Source organism: Musa acuminata, chromosome BXJ1-6 (genome assembly GCF_036884655.1).
Source record: "Musa acuminata AAA Group cultivar baxijiao chromosome BXJ1-6, Cavendish_Baxijiao_AAA, whole genome shotgun sequence".
Classification (NCBI taxonomy): Eukaryota; Viridiplantae; Streptophyta; class Magnoliopsida; order Zingiberales; family Musaceae; genus Musa; species Musa acuminata.
Window position 1 is genome coordinate 42504301 of NC_088332.1, and position 15742 is coordinate 42520042.

General features: G+C 40.7%; 3 protein-coding genes and 1 pseudogene across 3 annotated transcripts; 1 reads left to right on the plus strand and 3 right to left on the minus strand.

The window, feature by feature from the left end:
* Positions 1-932: 932 nt before the first annotated feature.
* On the minus strand, positions 933-2099 carry LOC135677866 (xyloglucan endotransglucosylase protein 7-like). Its single transcript, XM_065190281.1, has 3 exons — positions 1795-2099; positions 1522-1715; positions 933-1438 (listed from the first exon to the last, which is right to left on the minus strand). The coding sequence occupies exons 1-3, from the start codon at positions 2068-2070 to the stop codon at positions 1054-1056; spliced, it is 855 nt and encodes a 284-aa protein (XP_065046353.1). The 5' UTR covers positions 2071-2099; the 3' UTR covers positions 933-1053.
* Positions 2100-6583: 4484 nt separating this feature from the next.
* Positions 6584-8914, minus strand: LOC103989524 (uncharacterized; annotated as a pseudogene).
* Positions 8915-9136: 222 nt separating this feature from the next.
* LOC135677867 (G-type lectin S-receptor-like serine/threonine-protein kinase SD2-5) lies at positions 9137-10757 on the minus strand. The gene is made up of 2 exons (XM_065190282.1): positions 10639-10757; positions 9137-10548 (listed from the first exon to the last, which is right to left on the minus strand). Exons 1-2 carry the CDS (start codon positions 10703-10705, stop codon positions 9335-9337), a joined length of 1281 nt encoding a protein of 426 aa, XP_065046354.1. The 5' UTR covers positions 10706-10757; the 3' UTR covers positions 9137-9334.
* A 2391-nt stretch (positions 10758-13148) lies between these two features.
* On the plus strand, positions 13149-15734 carry LOC103989526 (AP2-like ethylene-responsive transcription factor At1g79700). The gene is made up of 8 exons (XM_009408394.3): positions 13149-13379; positions 13478-13560; positions 13670-13678; positions 13767-13855; positions 13929-14002; positions 14069-14119; positions 14407-14483; positions 15124-15734. Exons 1-8 carry the CDS (start codon positions 13153-13155, stop codon positions 15534-15536), a joined length of 1023 nt encoding a protein of 340 aa, XP_009406669.2. The 5' UTR covers positions 13149-13152; the 3' UTR covers positions 15537-15734.
* Positions 15735-15742: the final 8 nt, after the last annotated feature.

Sequence of the window (15742 nt, forward strand, 5' to 3'; positions counted from 1 at the left end):
AATAATAATAATAATAATAATAATAATAATAATAATAATAATAACACTTCCAGGCAAATAAGAACAAGGATCAATTATGTAACACTTCAAAAATGGTGATTCAATCTTTAGTATGCAATGGAAGGTAGATTTGTTTGTCCGAGTTCAAGTTTGATTTATTTTCTTAAGCAAAAGGACCCACAGTTGACTTTTTTCCTTTTGGGAAGAGTGTGAGCAAGTCAACCACCCAAACTCGCAAGGACTCTTTCACAAACAGATGTCTGTGCCAAAATTGACTCATGAATGCCTGGGTCTGTTCTAACTTATGACAACCCTAACTTAGCCAATTTTGCACTCACAATAGTCCATGCATGATGTGCACATATATGAACATATTCCAACCGCTGTCATTAGTGTGTATAAAAATGAACATACAGTAATCACTGTCACATATTTCATCACAAAAAGAATTAAAATTAGATCAGGCTATGATTGAATTCTGTGGATGCCATTTTAATGTTTGTTCAGTGCTTGGATCTGTGGTTGACTAGCTTGAATACCACTAACTTGTGTGTCATACCCACAAGGAATCATATAGATTTTGAGTTGATGACAGAGGTGACATGAGTGCTTATGCACAGGGAAACTGCACAGCCAGCAGATCATCGTAGAAAATGCAGAGACTCCACTCATACTTGAATTTCTTATTCTCTAATAAACATTGGTTTTAACAAAAGAATTAAACATAATTATCGATAGAAATAAAATAGAAAAAAAAATTGTATTGAAGTAGCTTTAGCTTGATTAACATGTCCCTCTCCTATTTATACAGATTAAGAGGAAGAATTTTCCTCTACAGAATAGAGGATTTTCTTCAACAAAGTAGAGAAAATCTTATCTACTATCACACGTATAACTAAGAGTTTAAGAGATCAAAATGTATCCGTCCATATGACTTTATTATTTGTTCCAACAACAAAACATCTTTGTCATATACATAAACCATGCATAATAGCACGAAATGGTTATCCCATTTAGATACAATGCAGCCAGTGGTAATGCTTGTTGATGGAATTAGCTTGCAAAGCACTCGGGAGGCAGCCCCTGGGGGAACCTCTTCACATCAGTGCAGTAGTTGTAGATCATGTAGTTCTTCTGCACCCACCTCAGCTTCTTCAAGCTGGTGGCGTCAAACTCCTCCCACATCCAAGAGTTGCTGGTCCCCGAAGAGCAGGAGGAAGCTCCTGAAGGCCACACGCAGCCATTGGCGTTGTAGTTCCTGAAGGCAGCCGTGAAGGGTGCCTGGGACCAATCCGTCTTCACCAACCCCCCTCTGGTGGCCCAATCCTCCGCATCCCACAGACTGGAGTAGACCCTCGTCGCTTGGCTCTTCGGGTACGGCACGCCGACCGACTCCCAGTTCCTGAACTCCCTGATGGGTGTGCCATCCACGTAGATGCTGCAGTCGAAGGAGGAAGAAACATTAGGACAAGTTTCTGTTCGCCACAGGGCATGCAATCGATGAAGCGTAAGATGACTCACACGATGTGTCTGGGATTCCACAAGATCGAGTAGGTGTGGAAGTCCTTGGTGGGATCGAACCAGAGGTAGAACTGCTGCTCCCGGTTCCCCTTCCCCTGGCTGTACACGTTGGTGTGGAGGACGTAGGGGTCCCCGCTGAGGTTGCCGAGGAACTCCAGGTCGATCTCGTCATGCGCCGCTCCTTGCGACGACAGCTGCAACAGGATGACTCCATCACATCAGCGGCAACGCATGCAGCAATGACGAAAGGGATACAACGGTGACTTTACTTACGTAGAAGGTAGTGACTGTTCCAGCAGAATTCCCAGGAACGAGCTTGAGCTGCATGTCGAACTTCCCGTATACGTACTGGTCTTTGGACTGGAAGCCGGAGCCAGAATACTTGTCCAGGGACAGCGTGAGGAGCTGGCCATTGTTGAGGATTTTGGCACGGCCATCACCCCAGGTGATGTCTACATCCTGGTAAAAGTTGCCGGCCAGCGAAGTGCTTGCAGAAGTGGCAAGCAAAGCAAGCAAGAGAAGCAAGGAAGCGCAGGAAGCCATGCCCATGAAGGAGCTTTGTTTTGGGGTCAGGTTGGTGTTTGTGTGTATATATATCTAGAGAGAGAGAGAGAGAGAGAGAGAGAGAGAGAGAGTGGCCATGGCCATGTTTAAGGAAAGTTCCTTGTGGGAGATGACTCAAGAAGCTTAGACCGGGAATGAGCTGGATCCAGTGATTTGAAGGGCTACTTTCCAGAACAATGTTTCCAGCGGCTAATTGTCACTGTGGACGCTATTGATTTGTTTAGGTAGATTTTGACTTGAGTTTCCAAAGGAAACCACAAAAGAGAATCATAGAAAAAATGTTCTCCATCTGGAGTTTAATATCTATTCTCACAAACTTTGGAAATAGCATATTTTTGTCTTACGTATATTATCCTTCAAAATTTTAGATTTTTGGTATACATATCAAACTGATATTTACAGGGGCAAATACGAAAATAACTAATTTCGGAGAAACACGAATGTAAATTCACTATTTTTTGAGATGGCAGATGGAAATGAAATCTGTGGCATGGAATTGACCATTTAAAAGGATGATTCCAGTATGATGCTGAGCAAGGATGGGATTGGAATGAGTTGACCATTAAAAAGGACAATGTGACAAAGTCTTTTGTTTTATCCCAATAGATTTATTTATAGTTATATTTACACTTAATACTTATAATTTATATAATATATATTATAATATTATATAGAATCCAAGAACCACACATTCTATGGGACATATCCATTCAAATATTGTTTATACTGACATGCAACTATCAATTTGTTGGAAACCCATATTATAAGGTTTTAAAGTTTTGTTTAAGCATCTTAATATACTTAGCATTTAGAAAAATCATAACTTACAATTCATATAAAAAAGTTAACCTGGATGTGCTAATGCAAATGCAAAAAAAAGGGCCAAATAGCAATTGATTTAATTAGGATTACTATTTTCTCTTTGTAGGTATAAAGATCATTTATTTCTCCACAGATCCCCAAATAACAATTGATGTAATTACCAACAACTACCTTTCTCTTTGCTCTTAGTTACTTTTCAAGTAATTTAATTTATTTAATCTATAATGAATTATAATTATTGTTATTAATAAACTGTTTTGTTGCTTTATTATCAGCTACAAGTCAATTTATTTGCTTACACATTATCAAACACCAAGTCACCTACTAAACTGATAGCTTAATTGTCATCATTTTTATTGACTCTTTAATTACCCTCTCCAATTAATTAGATCCCTAACATTCAAGAATTACCAAATAAATCTATCCTCCATGCCATATCTATGTCAAAAATGCTGTTATTTCTCTAGTGGAAAATAGCCACTTGATGTCTCAGATTGACAATGCAGAATTTGACCTACAGTAAGGCAGCCAAACCAAGTCCTACTACTCCTGATGCTGATTTATTAGCTCCTCACAATCAAAGCCCATAGCAAAATGAATCAGCTGTTATTGACAAGAGGAAATTGGGAAGACAGCAAGCAACATTTGACAACATGACAAGTGTTTCCAGGGAAATCAATACCTGGATGGTTTCCTGGGCAAATCTGGTTGCTGCAAACTTCAAGTTGACCTGCTAAATCTTGGGATGGTTTCCTGGGTGAATCTGGCTGCCGCAAACTTCAAGTTGTCTTGCTAAATCCTGTGCAAGTATCTACAGAATATTTTACAGAAAGAAGTAGTTTGCAAGTGGAAGTAGTATATTCAATATAAACTCCTCTTGTAGGGATGGTTTTCCCTCGATTCTGAAGAGATTCAACACCCAACTAAAGCAGCTTCTTTTCTACAAACATCTGCAACAGAGTTTTCACTAGTATTCTACAAAGGAATTTGTAACCAAACTCTCTTCTTTGTATGAATATGAAGCCTCAACACTCCGTAAAATAATGGCAAATGAATGCTGTGTTTTCAACATAATTTTTATTTTGTAAAGTAACTTTCTCATGAAGCCAGAATGAGCAAATCTAAAACCTCATGATTGCCGTAAGTAATGCATGCCTATAATTCAACACAAGTAAACAGCCGCCATGCAGGATTTTATTCAACAAGAACAGTTCAGAAATGAAATATTTTTTCTGTTTAGAAAAAAATCAATAGTTGTCTTCTCTACTTACAACAACAATCATCTAAAACAAATTGTGGTTCCTTCGACATAAAACTACATTTCATATACTCTACTTAAAAGAGCAGAAAAAGGTTGACGCATGTAATTCTATCTACTGCCTTGACATTAATTGCTAAAATATCTGGTTATGTCTGACTAAAATCATTCTCTCAAATGATTTCTTTATTTGAAAATAAAATTTGTATAAGCTCAAAATTGGTAATCCATAAGGTAGAACAAGAAAAATTAGATTAATTAATCTCTATAAAAAAAATTAAAAATTTAGATTCTTGCAGTCCAAGAATCTGCCTTGAATATACAACTTTTTCTGAAGGAGTACTTTGCAATTCAATTTCATAGCTACAACAAATGAAATGGTTTATGCCAATTGCTAGTCAGTAAGCGTGTCTGAAGAAAAGCTACAGAAGTTCATATGTTGGTTGGAAAATTGTACTTGTACCAACATTTACTGAACGTGTGGAGACTGCCTCAAAATATTCCTGATGTTACTGGGTATAGAAATATGCTCATTCTAACATCCAGAATCAATCAAGAGAAAGGTGAAACATATTTGACTTGTGCAAATAGAGTTGCCCTTAAAGATGCATCAGAACTTCTTGTCTTGCAGATTTCTTCAACTGATTTTGTTAAATGATCTCCACTGAGGATGAAATCATATTACTCGGTAACAAGCAACAGATCATCAAATATTCCATAGATTGTACCTACCTGCAAAATATTCAGAACATGGTTGTATGTGTAGAAAAATCTTCATATCAAACTGACTGCATACATAACAATCCCAAGTCTTTCTCAATAAAGCTCCTGAAACTTGATTCTGCATAAACGTTTGTTGTATACCCCTGTTATTTTTTAACAAAAGCAAAGCAATTGACTTCAAATAAATTTGTCAACATAGCACTTCTGATTACCAGAAAGTTCAAGTCAAGCAACAAAAAGGAAATTGGCTAAAATGGTCAACCCAAGTGTGGAATTTTTTTCTAGAAAATAAAAAAGAGCTTTAACAGTAAGAATGTTTTCCTCAATTTGGCCCCTTTACAACAATGTGATTTTTCAGAACTTATATCTTAAAGTATGAACAACTTCTGACGTGGTCAAAATGACGGTAGATAATCATGTTATTTTAACACAAATTTGGATTTTCTACAGTACAAAAATAAACATTTCAAATAAGTTACAACAAATTAGAATGTAGAATTAGAGATGTACTATGTTCTATGTTCTTGTACAATCTCCCTGAAACAAAGGCAAGGCTGTTCCCAGCAATCGTATAATCTTTGGATCTCTCCTTATATAGTCCTTTATTTTCTCTTACAACTTTCAAGAGATGAAACCAACTCCAAGAATCAGAAGTGATAAAGTACCAAAATATTCATTCTTTTCTGCTGTTTCTTGGTTTTTGCAATCCTAATACACTACCCTTCATCTCGTATAAATGAATCTTCAATCTAAAATTTTTAATGGTACAGACGCCAAACTTGCAATCATTAGTGACAAATTCTTGGAACAAGTTCAGTGATAAATGCACAAGCAAATGAGATGGACAATAAATAAATTCTTGGAGCTAAAAAGTTAATGTATGAAGGGCTTACAACCTAACAGCCAAACAAACAATCATTTCATGGAAGAAATTAGCAAATAAAAACTAGGCTGATTAAACAGTGAGACCAAGCCTAAATGTAAATGATCTAACTTTCATTAAGACATTTAAGGAATTGATGGCAGGGTTTACCCTTGACAAATCCCCTACCAAATATAAAGGGTGTTATCTGGAAGTACGTCATCATAAATCTAAGAGATCTTAGACTCACTATGATTGCTCGCCCAAGCAACTGATGACTTCATAGATAGGTTGTATGGAATTTATGATCTTTTTCATAAGAACATAAATTGTTAAAAAAATTCAACATATTTCAGTTATAAATAAAGAGCATGAGCATGGCTTTTCAGTTCTACCAAAATTTATAACCATTCATCTATACGAGGCAACAGCAATGGGGTAATGGCTGAAAAACTAAATCCTCTTCAATGAATTAGATACTAGAAAAGACCAAAATGATTTACTCAAGATCTTAAATGGGACATCAAATAAGACTATTAGACAGTTTGAACACAACCATTTAGCAACTTATACTAGCTTCATTGAACTACAATTGGTGGAATGTTGATACCTAAAATGTTCAGCTAAAAAAAGATTTAATAATTCCTATGGAAATTTTCGGTAAAAAAATCCAGGTACAAGATGCCCTTTAAGGTATGCAATAAATATAATAACATGTTTTTGTACAATTGACCATACCCCTTATAAGTGGGATATGTAGTAAACCAAGAATTAAATTAATGCGACAAATATTCACTGAATCATTATTGCTTTAGCACTATCAAGTTTCTCAGATCAAAATTTGCCACTGTCAACTTAGCTTGAATTCATTTTATTTTAAATTATACCCACACATCTATGAACCAAAATTAGTTAAAAGCTTAAACATGGGCCTACTCATAGAAATGGCTACCACAACACGTAGCAGCTAGAACGAAATGACAAAATAATACTGAGGTTAAGGATTCAGGCATGTAAAAGAAGTCTATGGTCAAGTAGGTATAAACAAGATAAAGTAAGATAAAGCAACTAAGTGCCCAAAAAAGAGTATGCAGGGGAAGAAATTAATAAAAATATCAATTGACTTGAATTATAGAGCTCACTAATTTTTCATTGTAGAGCTCAGCAACAAGGCACAATATAAAATTTGAAGTGGCTGCAAATGACTTGTTACATATGAAAAAAAAATGTATAATTGACATCCATCCAACACTCAAGACCAAATAACATAAAGCAGTACAAGAATGTGGAAAAACTGAAGATATAAAAACAAAAGCAGTGAACAAGTTCAAACCAAAGCACAAATCCATGACCACCCATGCTGATATACACAGAAAGGCCCTGTAGCATCCTGAGATGCTTGATGGTTGAAGAACTTTTGACGCACATCCTGCTCTTCTTTACTGAGCTTGTCTTGACCTTAATATTTTTAATTGTAGGAGGTGTTTCCCTGATGGGTCCAGGTGGCACTCGTTTCTTAAGTGCACTACCTTTTGGAGTAGCAGATGGAGGCAAGCACAAACTCTGCGGAGGCAAAGGATTATTTGGCTTCCAGACCAAGTTACTCTTCATAGGAAACCTGACCGTCTTAACACTATTCTCATCCTCTTGCTAACAGTGCTTTCCCCATTAGCACTGTTCCATTGTCACGGACCTTCGCCTCTGCACTCTTTACTCTTTTCCTCTTTTTTGGAGCAGGATTAGTAACCAATGTTACTGGAACGGCACTCAATTGATAACTATTGTTTAATTAATATGCCTGCTTCGGCAGCAGCCTTCTCGAATTGTCTCTGTAGATAAGAAATAATACATTCATCAAAATCCATCTCCTGGTTTTCCACCAAATCTCCAGTCAAACTCGCATCAGTAACAACATTGCTAGGCTCACTTGTGTTTTCAAGAACACCACCTTCTATAGCTGAATCCAAAGAAAACATCCTTTCGCCAGATTTCTTTTTCTTCTTCTTCTTCTTCTTCTTCTTCTTGATGACATCTGATGCTTCCTTCAATTTCTTCCTCTTCTTAATGTGCTTATCTGAGAGAAGCCATCAACACACCCATTGTTCACCTCTAACTGTTCGGCGCTCTCTGAAACGACGGTACTGATTACATTTTCTGAGCTCCCATTTTCCAACTTCTCAGTTGAGATATGAACCCCGGATTTCTCCAAACCATTCTCCAGCCAGAGAAAGTCGTCATGCAAACCAAACAGGATTTTACGGTTCCCCGAAAAAGTCTCTGATACTGAAGCTGAATCAAGTAACTGCTTTGAAAATACCAGCAACAGAGAAACTCTTCCAAGTTTCTCGACTTCGCTGCCCAAATCCACCTGAACTCCATTCTATTCGAGATTCAACAGCTTCCTTCCGTTATCCAGCAACCGACAAAAGACATTCAGCTCGATCTTATTCACCAGCACCTTATCTGCAGACTTCTCTAGCACCGAAATGAAGGGCTTCAGCATCAAATCCGGTGTCTCCACAGCGAGCGGGAGGAACTCTCTCATCGCATCCAAGAAGACCTCGGCCACATGGTAGCTGACGCCATTCGCTGGGTACTTATCCGCTGCAAGAAGCGTTTTCTCCGACAGGATACCGATTAGCAGGGCTGACAGCACCGCATCCCATGCGTTCTAAGAGGAAAGCGTAACGAAGGAACTTTCGGATGAGGAGGTAAAACTTGTCGAGGCGGAGAAACTAAATTACGCCACGCCGGCGGCAATGGTGAGAAGGAAGGTCGCGAAGTAACGGGCGGCGAGGGGACGGACTCGAGGAGGGCAGCGAGGCAGCAGGCGAGGTCAGCCTGGACCGGGAGCTTGTCGGAGTGTCACACGCAGTAGAAGAGGCCCTTCCGGATTTTGGCGTGGTCGGCGTCAGAGACGCCGTCCTCAGGCTGGTGGCAGAGCCAGGAGGAGAGGGCACGAACGGCGCGGTCGCGGGCGGTCCTGTTGCAGGAGGCGAGGCGCTTAGCGATGGTGGCGCCGGAGAGGGGGCCGTCCATGGGGAGATCCGGAAGGGGGTTTATAGAACCTTTGGCGTTCGATAGAAACCCTACTGGACGTGAAATAGGTAAGCTTACCGCTCTGCCGAACTACGCGCTGTGTGTGTTGTGCTCCTACAGCAGCATTTTTTCCTGCCCTACTCGTGAATTAACCCGACGCTACCTCCACTGGGTTTGGGCAAAGATGCGGGGCCCAAAACCATGGTCAGTTTCTTCGGTATTGACGTTGGCAAATAAGCCACTGGTAGAATATGCACACGTCAGTAAGTTAACATACACGCACGCAATTAAGCAAACTTATCATGTTACTTATTGCAACAGAAGCTTCTTGGTTCTCACCAAGCAGCTCTATGATTTTATTATCAACATTGCCGCTGTACATTATAGTTTTCATATGTCTGCTCTGATCAACCTTTGCCGAGTACAGATCATACTTCATGACTGCTTCTTAGTTCCACAGATACGTACAATCTTACCCACTAGTTGTTAATATATGAGAGGTTGCTACGATTTGTCCGGAATCGGTGAACATGAATCGGACTTCACTACGCAGTTTCTCTTTCTATATCATATTTCCTCATGATGGGAGTGGTTTCACTGACGCTTGTTGATGTGAAATCCGAGCCACCTTCACCCCACAAATCGAGACCAGCACCTGATGCGTAGAGACGCTGAAATGGATTCGTTGGTGGAGTGATCTCCATCTCCCCTTCCAACATCATCACTACCTTGCTCATGGGAGGCCTGGCTTCTGCAGTGTACTGGACGCACCACAGAGCCGCCTTCAACACTCTCTCCGCCTTCTCTCTGTCAATTTCCTCCTCGATTCCGCAGCTCGACACAATCTCCGCCAACGCTCCGCTCTCGAACTTGTCGTAGACTATTTTGGGGAACCACTGCTGGCTCTCCGTCACATCACCGTCGAAGTTCCTCCGCCGCCCGACTATCTCAAAATGCAGCATGCCGAAGCTGTAAACGTCGCACTTGTGCGTGACCGGAGACGGCATCCACATCTCCGGCGCGGCGTAGCCGGGAGTCCCTCGCCCTCCCGGCATGCTCAGGTGAGTGTTCTCCCTCTTCATCAGCTTTGCTAGCCCGAAGTCCGCCACCTTCGGGTTGAAGTTGGAGTCGAGGAGGATGTTCCCCGGCTTGATGTCGTAGTGGATGATCCTCTGTTGGCACTCCTCGTGCAGGTATCTGATTCCTCGGGCTGTGCCGATCGCGATCTCATGAAGCGTCTTCCAGTCCGTCGTCCGATTAATCCTGTCGAACAAGTACCTGTCGAGCGAGCCGTTCTCCATGTACTCGTAGACGAGCGCTCGCACCTTGGGATCGAAGCAGAAGCCGAAGAGCCTGACGAGGTTGATGTGGTGCGTTCTTCCGATCGTCCCCACTTCCGCCATGAACTGCTCCTCGACTCTCTTACCCAAGCTTCCGCTGAGGACCTTGACGGCCACCGGAAGGCCGTTGGGGAGTTCCCCCTTGTAGACCGATCCGAAACCGCCGGATCCCAGCTTGGTGGCGTAATTGCGGGTGAAGCCTGCGAGCTGCTGCGGCCAAAACCTGATGGGTTTCTCTCCGGCCAGTTCATTGAGAAAGTTCTCCACCGTCGTTTCCCCATTCGGAATCGGAATCGTAGTCGGTGGTGCGGCTGTTGTTGGTGCGTAGAAGTTGATCGATGGCAATCCGTGTTTGCTGAAGTACCTGTAGACCAGCACGGCGACGACGATCGTCCCGAAAACAGACAACACTGCAACCACTGCAAGATCGATGCATCACAGGGACACCATGAGAGCTCTGAATCGTTGCAGAAGAGATAGGTTTATGAGTGCATGAAGCCGCTTCTTACCGACGAATGTAGCGATGATTCCAGCAGGGATGCCAGAAGACATTCCGTCGGTGTTTGTTGAGGACATGGATGGACAGAGAGGGATGGTGATCGCATCGCTCTACTTGAGGACTCGTAATTGCCTGACCTGGTCGAACATCTTTGTTCCTTCTCGGAAAGTGCAGCATCCAGCTGAGATCCGGCTTTAGGACCGCTACGCGCATTTCGTCGCGACCGAGGCCATGGAAGAAGGCATCGCATACAAGTCCAACGTTTACGTTGAGGACGATTCCGAGGCGGACGCCGTGGACTATACGTATCATAAACGACGATTGACCTTTCGGCCATGCACTGCTGTGTTTCAATCACCATGATATCTCGTCGAGGACTTTGATCGATCACCTCTTGATTGTTACTGAGCATTCAAAGTGCACAGGCTGAATCTTATTTTAGGTTTCTCACTAGCGATTTGAGCTCCACCAAGAAACTAAGCAGGACACGAGATAATAATTGTATCATTTATCTCTGTCCCAAACCCCTCCTATCCCATCCCATCCCACCCACCCGACTTGCTCTTACCATGAATTGTGTGTTTGTGTAATTATTTTTTCTTTCGTGTCTAAAATTGACATGATAATTATTTGTAGCTAATCGGGATTCGATATTGAGAGTATAATTAGCCGATGATATATCAACAAGTATGTCACATCAACTGAGGAATCCTTTCTTATTAAAATAATTAATCATGTAATTAGTGATGTGTTATCTATGCATCTCACATCAACATGAGAATATTTTCTTATTAAAAATAATTAATCATGTAACCAAAATAATTGAAAGAAAATTTTATCATATATTTTATAAGAATAATCCTAAATAAGATGAATCAATTTTACAGTTGATGTTTACTAATAACATCTTCTCTCTAGGAGCTTACTAGGTGGGTAGAAGGGATTAATTATACATGATCTCATATAATTAATTATTTTTATCATCTTAATTTTTATTTTTTAAAAAATTATATTTAGATCCATATTCATGTCGAGTGGATAGTTATTTTATTATGAATAATTTTATATTATCTGAATATAAAATATTATTCGAACCATCGACGTTATCTTTCACATTGTGTAACAGGATATCCTTTTATATAAGATTGATTAGATATTATTAGAGTGTGAAAGTAATATCTCATTTATTTTGAAGAGTTGGTGGAATGTAAACTCGAGAAGTGAAAAATTGATAGATCATTCATAATTCTTTTATTTGTAGATCAGATTTTTGATGTCTATATCTATGAACTTCTCACGATAATATAGATTTCCTCCTAAGTCACTACGAAATAAAACAATTTTCACATTAAGATGATCAATCTCGAAATTTAAGAAGATAATTAAAACAAAAAATATTGTTTCATTAAGTGCTATAAGAATTATGTGAAAGTATAAAATATTTTTGTTTTCAAAATCGATTCTTATTGTTTTAAGATATATTTGAGGAAGCAGAAATGATGCACAGTACACAAACGAGGACATGTAGTGCACAATCCGTATATACGGCTTGTTAAAGTTGGAACACTGCAACACACTCAACAAATGCTGTCATTAAAATGAGCATAACAACGTACCTTATGAAGTATCATGTGGAGCTGATTTTGTTGGTTCTTAATCATCCTACTTTAAGATATGTGCATGAATTCGGTGATAGAGTATCAAGATAAGAGTTTTTACAAATCTGATTATCTGATTCGATCCAATTTTAATGACTATAAGCGTCGAAAAAGAAGTTTGGTATATAAGAAACACGTCGATGTAGTTTCCAAGAATCGTCTATCAGATACCAAACTTGTGAGAGATTCAAAATTCATATTAGATCAATCTTCGTTCTACGGATCACACCAATAGTCGATCGATCAAATGATCCCTTATCAATCCTCAAACTCAATTAATAAATATTTTAATATTATTTAAAAAAAGAGTAATTATGAACGTCCAAAGAATTCGACCTGTTGCTATTACCTATATTTTTACTTGAATGATTACAATCTGAATGGATATGAATACTCCAAAAAAAAAAAAAAAAAACTCGAATTATTATCATCCCAACTTAATAAGCTCGGCCGACACACAGCCAGCACACACAGGAGCGGGTGCGTCCAATGGGAGAGGTTTGCTCCTGTGTTTCATCGCTCGGCCTGAAACACCTGATCCCCCCCTCCCTCCCCATGCCGATCGCTCCTATGCTCCCAGCCAATGATATTGCGAGGCCTGCGGTCCCCTCGGTTATCAGCCAATAGGAGGTAGCTGCTTTCGTGTTCCCTGTCTCGGACATGATGGGGTGAGCCCCTGCCTTTGCATTTTGCCATTAATATATATTCAACAATAGTACACAACTAAGAAGACTAATCCATATTAAGAAAATAATTCTTTTATGGTATATATATTAAGTACTTGACATAAAATAATTCTGTGTTTATATGTGTGTGTGAAAATTTATGGTATAAAAACAAGAGGAGCTTTGCACACCTCTTTTGCCATGGTGGCTTCCTTTCCAAGACCCTCTCTTCCTCTCCTCCACACATCACTCTCGCTCCTCCCCATGGGTGTCACTGCGATGGGCAAGAACCAAAAGAAAGACACCAGTAGTAGCAGCAGCAGTCACAGCAATGGCAGTGACGGTGTGAAGGTGAAGAGAACCAAGAGAAGTGCTACAAGGGATTCATCTCGTTTGCAGCGTAGCTCAGTTTACCGTGGCGTCACGAGGTCGGTCCATCCATCTCCTTCCATATCGTCGCTGCGGCTGAGGCTGCTTATAGATCTTCTGAGAGTACCGTTGATTTAGTTCTCTTCTTCTCCTATAGGCATCGGTGGACGGGACGATTCGAGGCTCATTTGTGGGATAAGAACAGCTGGAATAAATCCCAGAACAAGAAAGGGAAACAAGGCATGTTGTGCTCCTTTCTGTTGGCAGATTCATTTTCTTGCCTAACTTTTATGTGCCTTTCTCTCTCTTATCTGAATTCTCTGGTGGATGGATCACGAATGAAACGCAGTTTATCTTGGTGAGCTATATAATGATCACAAATACAAACATCAAACTCGTTCTGCTCGGTCGATAAAACAGCATTTGATTATCTCGTTCAACTTTAGGAGCTTATGGTGATGAGGAAGCAGCAGCTCGTGCGTATGACTTGGCAGCCTTGAAGTATTGGGGCCATAACACCATCCTCAACTTTCCAGTATACCATTTCACCCATTTATTTCCGGTACACCATTTCATCCATCTATTTCATCCATGGATTATTGTTGCAGATATCAACATACCAAGAAGAGCTGGAGAAGATGGAAGGCCAGTCCAAGGAGGAATACATTGGATCATTGAGGAGGTAAGCAATCTTTTCTGAGTGCAACAAGCTGATGAACCGCTCACTCTTAAAAGCTTGGAGTTGCAGGAAAAGCAGTGGGTTCTCAAGAGGCGTCTCCAGATATAGAGGTGTTGCAAGGTAATTAACAACACTGTAATTAGGTCAATGACATGTGATTAGTCCTAGTTTTCCTGCAACAGCTTGAGATTGAATGCCTTGAGAACAGGCAAAATATTCTCCAAAGTTTGTTTTCATTTAGATATTTAGGATCTTGATTAGAATTGTTCTTCTGATTTCTCTTTTTCTTTCTGAAAGAGTAAATCTAACATAAAGATGAAATGCGGTTAACGTTATCATAACACATGCAATTAGCTACCTTCAAATGCAATCAGATCAACAAAACTGTCTATCTGCAAATTTTGCAGGCATCATCACAGTGGGAAATGGGAAGCTCGGCTTGGCCGCGTGTTTGGCAACAAGTATCTCTACCTTGGAACATATGGTCTCTCTTTCTCTCTCTCTCTCTCTCTCTCTCTCTCTCTACACTAATTTCATGATCTAAAATGACTACTGATCGTAGTTTAATTTCCTCACATGATCATAGTTGCCATTTTTTGGAAAGACAAAAAAAATCAAATATAACATGCAAATAAGTACAAAGACCTCTAATTTCAAGCGTTATTATGGATGTGAAGAGCCAACCGTTTCCGAGTTATGCTCATACGGCTCTCTTTCAAAGAAAGAGGTTGCTCCGTTGGTGAACTCGAGGAACATATACCATTTAATGGTGGTAGTTTGATGACCATACTGAGCCCATTCACCCAACGTTGGATTGGGTGGGAAACAGAGAGAACGATGCCGATGCATTCGATCATAATTAGGTTTGGTTGGGACCAACAAATATACCACACCAACCTCCACCCATATCCACCCACACTATGTCGCTACTATTAAGTGCTTGAGTCCATTTCATACTCAACCTAGAAGTTGACAGTCATCTACTCTCTTTAAATGTCTACGACGTCATTGCCACAGTGATCTTAAGATGCTGCCTCCACGTCCATGTCATGTTAATTCACCACCTTATCTTCCAAACAGAAGAGGAAGAAGAAGCACTAACGCCGTCGTCCTGTTCGATGCAGCGACGCAGGAGGAGGCAGCGGCTGCGTACGACATGGCGGCCATCGAGCACCGCGGCCTTAGCGCCGTCACCAACTTCGATCTCAGCCGGTACGTGGAGTGGCTTCGCCCGAGCACCGACGCCCATGCTGCTGCCTTCCAGTCCCACCAGGTTGCCGATACAAGACCCGAGGGAGCAATGACTGCATCGCCTGCGCTTGGCCTGTTACTGCAGTCATCGTCAAAGTCGGAGAGGAGGTCACCAGAACGTAAATCACCGCCACAACCACCGCCACCATACCTGAGTAGTAGTAGGCCCTCCAAGTGCAGCTTCCCGGAGGACATACAGACATACTTCGAGTGCCAGGACAGTGAATTCTACCTTGAGGGAGAAGACTCCAACTTTTGGGGCAGTACCACATTCATTGACCTGTGACGACGCACGGCCATCCCATATGAGCATCGAACACAGGCATGTTCCTTGCCCATGCGGTATTGGAAGCACAAGATGGTGAAAGAACACTCTTCGTTACTGTTTTCATGTGTGTTGACATGGACACCAATATGATCTGAATAATAGAACATGGTGGCTTCCAATCAATGCCATCAATGTTCGGACTGTTTCTGATCCCAAGTATTTTG

Excerpts from the sequence above, each read along its gene's own strand:
- LOC135677866 (XM_065190281.1), bottom strand. The coding sequence starts at position 2,070 with ATGGGCATGGCTTCCTGCGCTTCCTTGCTTCTCTTGCTTGCTTTGCTT. Across the intron at positions 1,716-1,794 it reads GAACAGTCACTACCTTCTAC|CTGTCGTCGCAAGGAGCGGC; the intron begins GTAAGTAAAGTC and ends ATCCTGTTGCAG. Across the intron at positions 1,439-1,521 it reads TGGAATCCCAGACACATCGT|CATCTACGTGGATGGCACAC; the intron begins GTGAGTCATCTT and ends CTTCGACTGCAG.
- LOC103989526 (XM_009408394.3), top strand. The coding sequence starts at position 13,153 with ATGGTGGCTTCCTTTCCAAGACCCTCTCTTCCTCTCCTCCACACATCA. Across the intron at positions 13,380-13,477 it reads GTTTACCGTGGCGTCACGAG|GCATCGGTGGACGGGACGAT; the intron begins GTCGGTCCATCC and ends CTTCTCCTATAG. Across the intron at positions 14,484-15,123 it reads TCTCTACCTTGGAACATATG|CGACGCAGGAGGAGGCAGCG; the intron begins GTCTCTCTTTCT and ends TGTTCGATGCAG.
- LOC135677867 (XM_065190282.1), bottom strand. The coding sequence starts at position 10,705 with ATGTCCTCAACAAACACCGACGGAATGTCTTCTGGCATCCCTGCTGGA. Across the intron at positions 10,549-10,638 it reads AATCATCGCTACATTCGTCG|TGGTTGCAGTGTTGTCTGTT; the intron begins GTAAGAAGCGGC and ends TCGATCTTGCAG.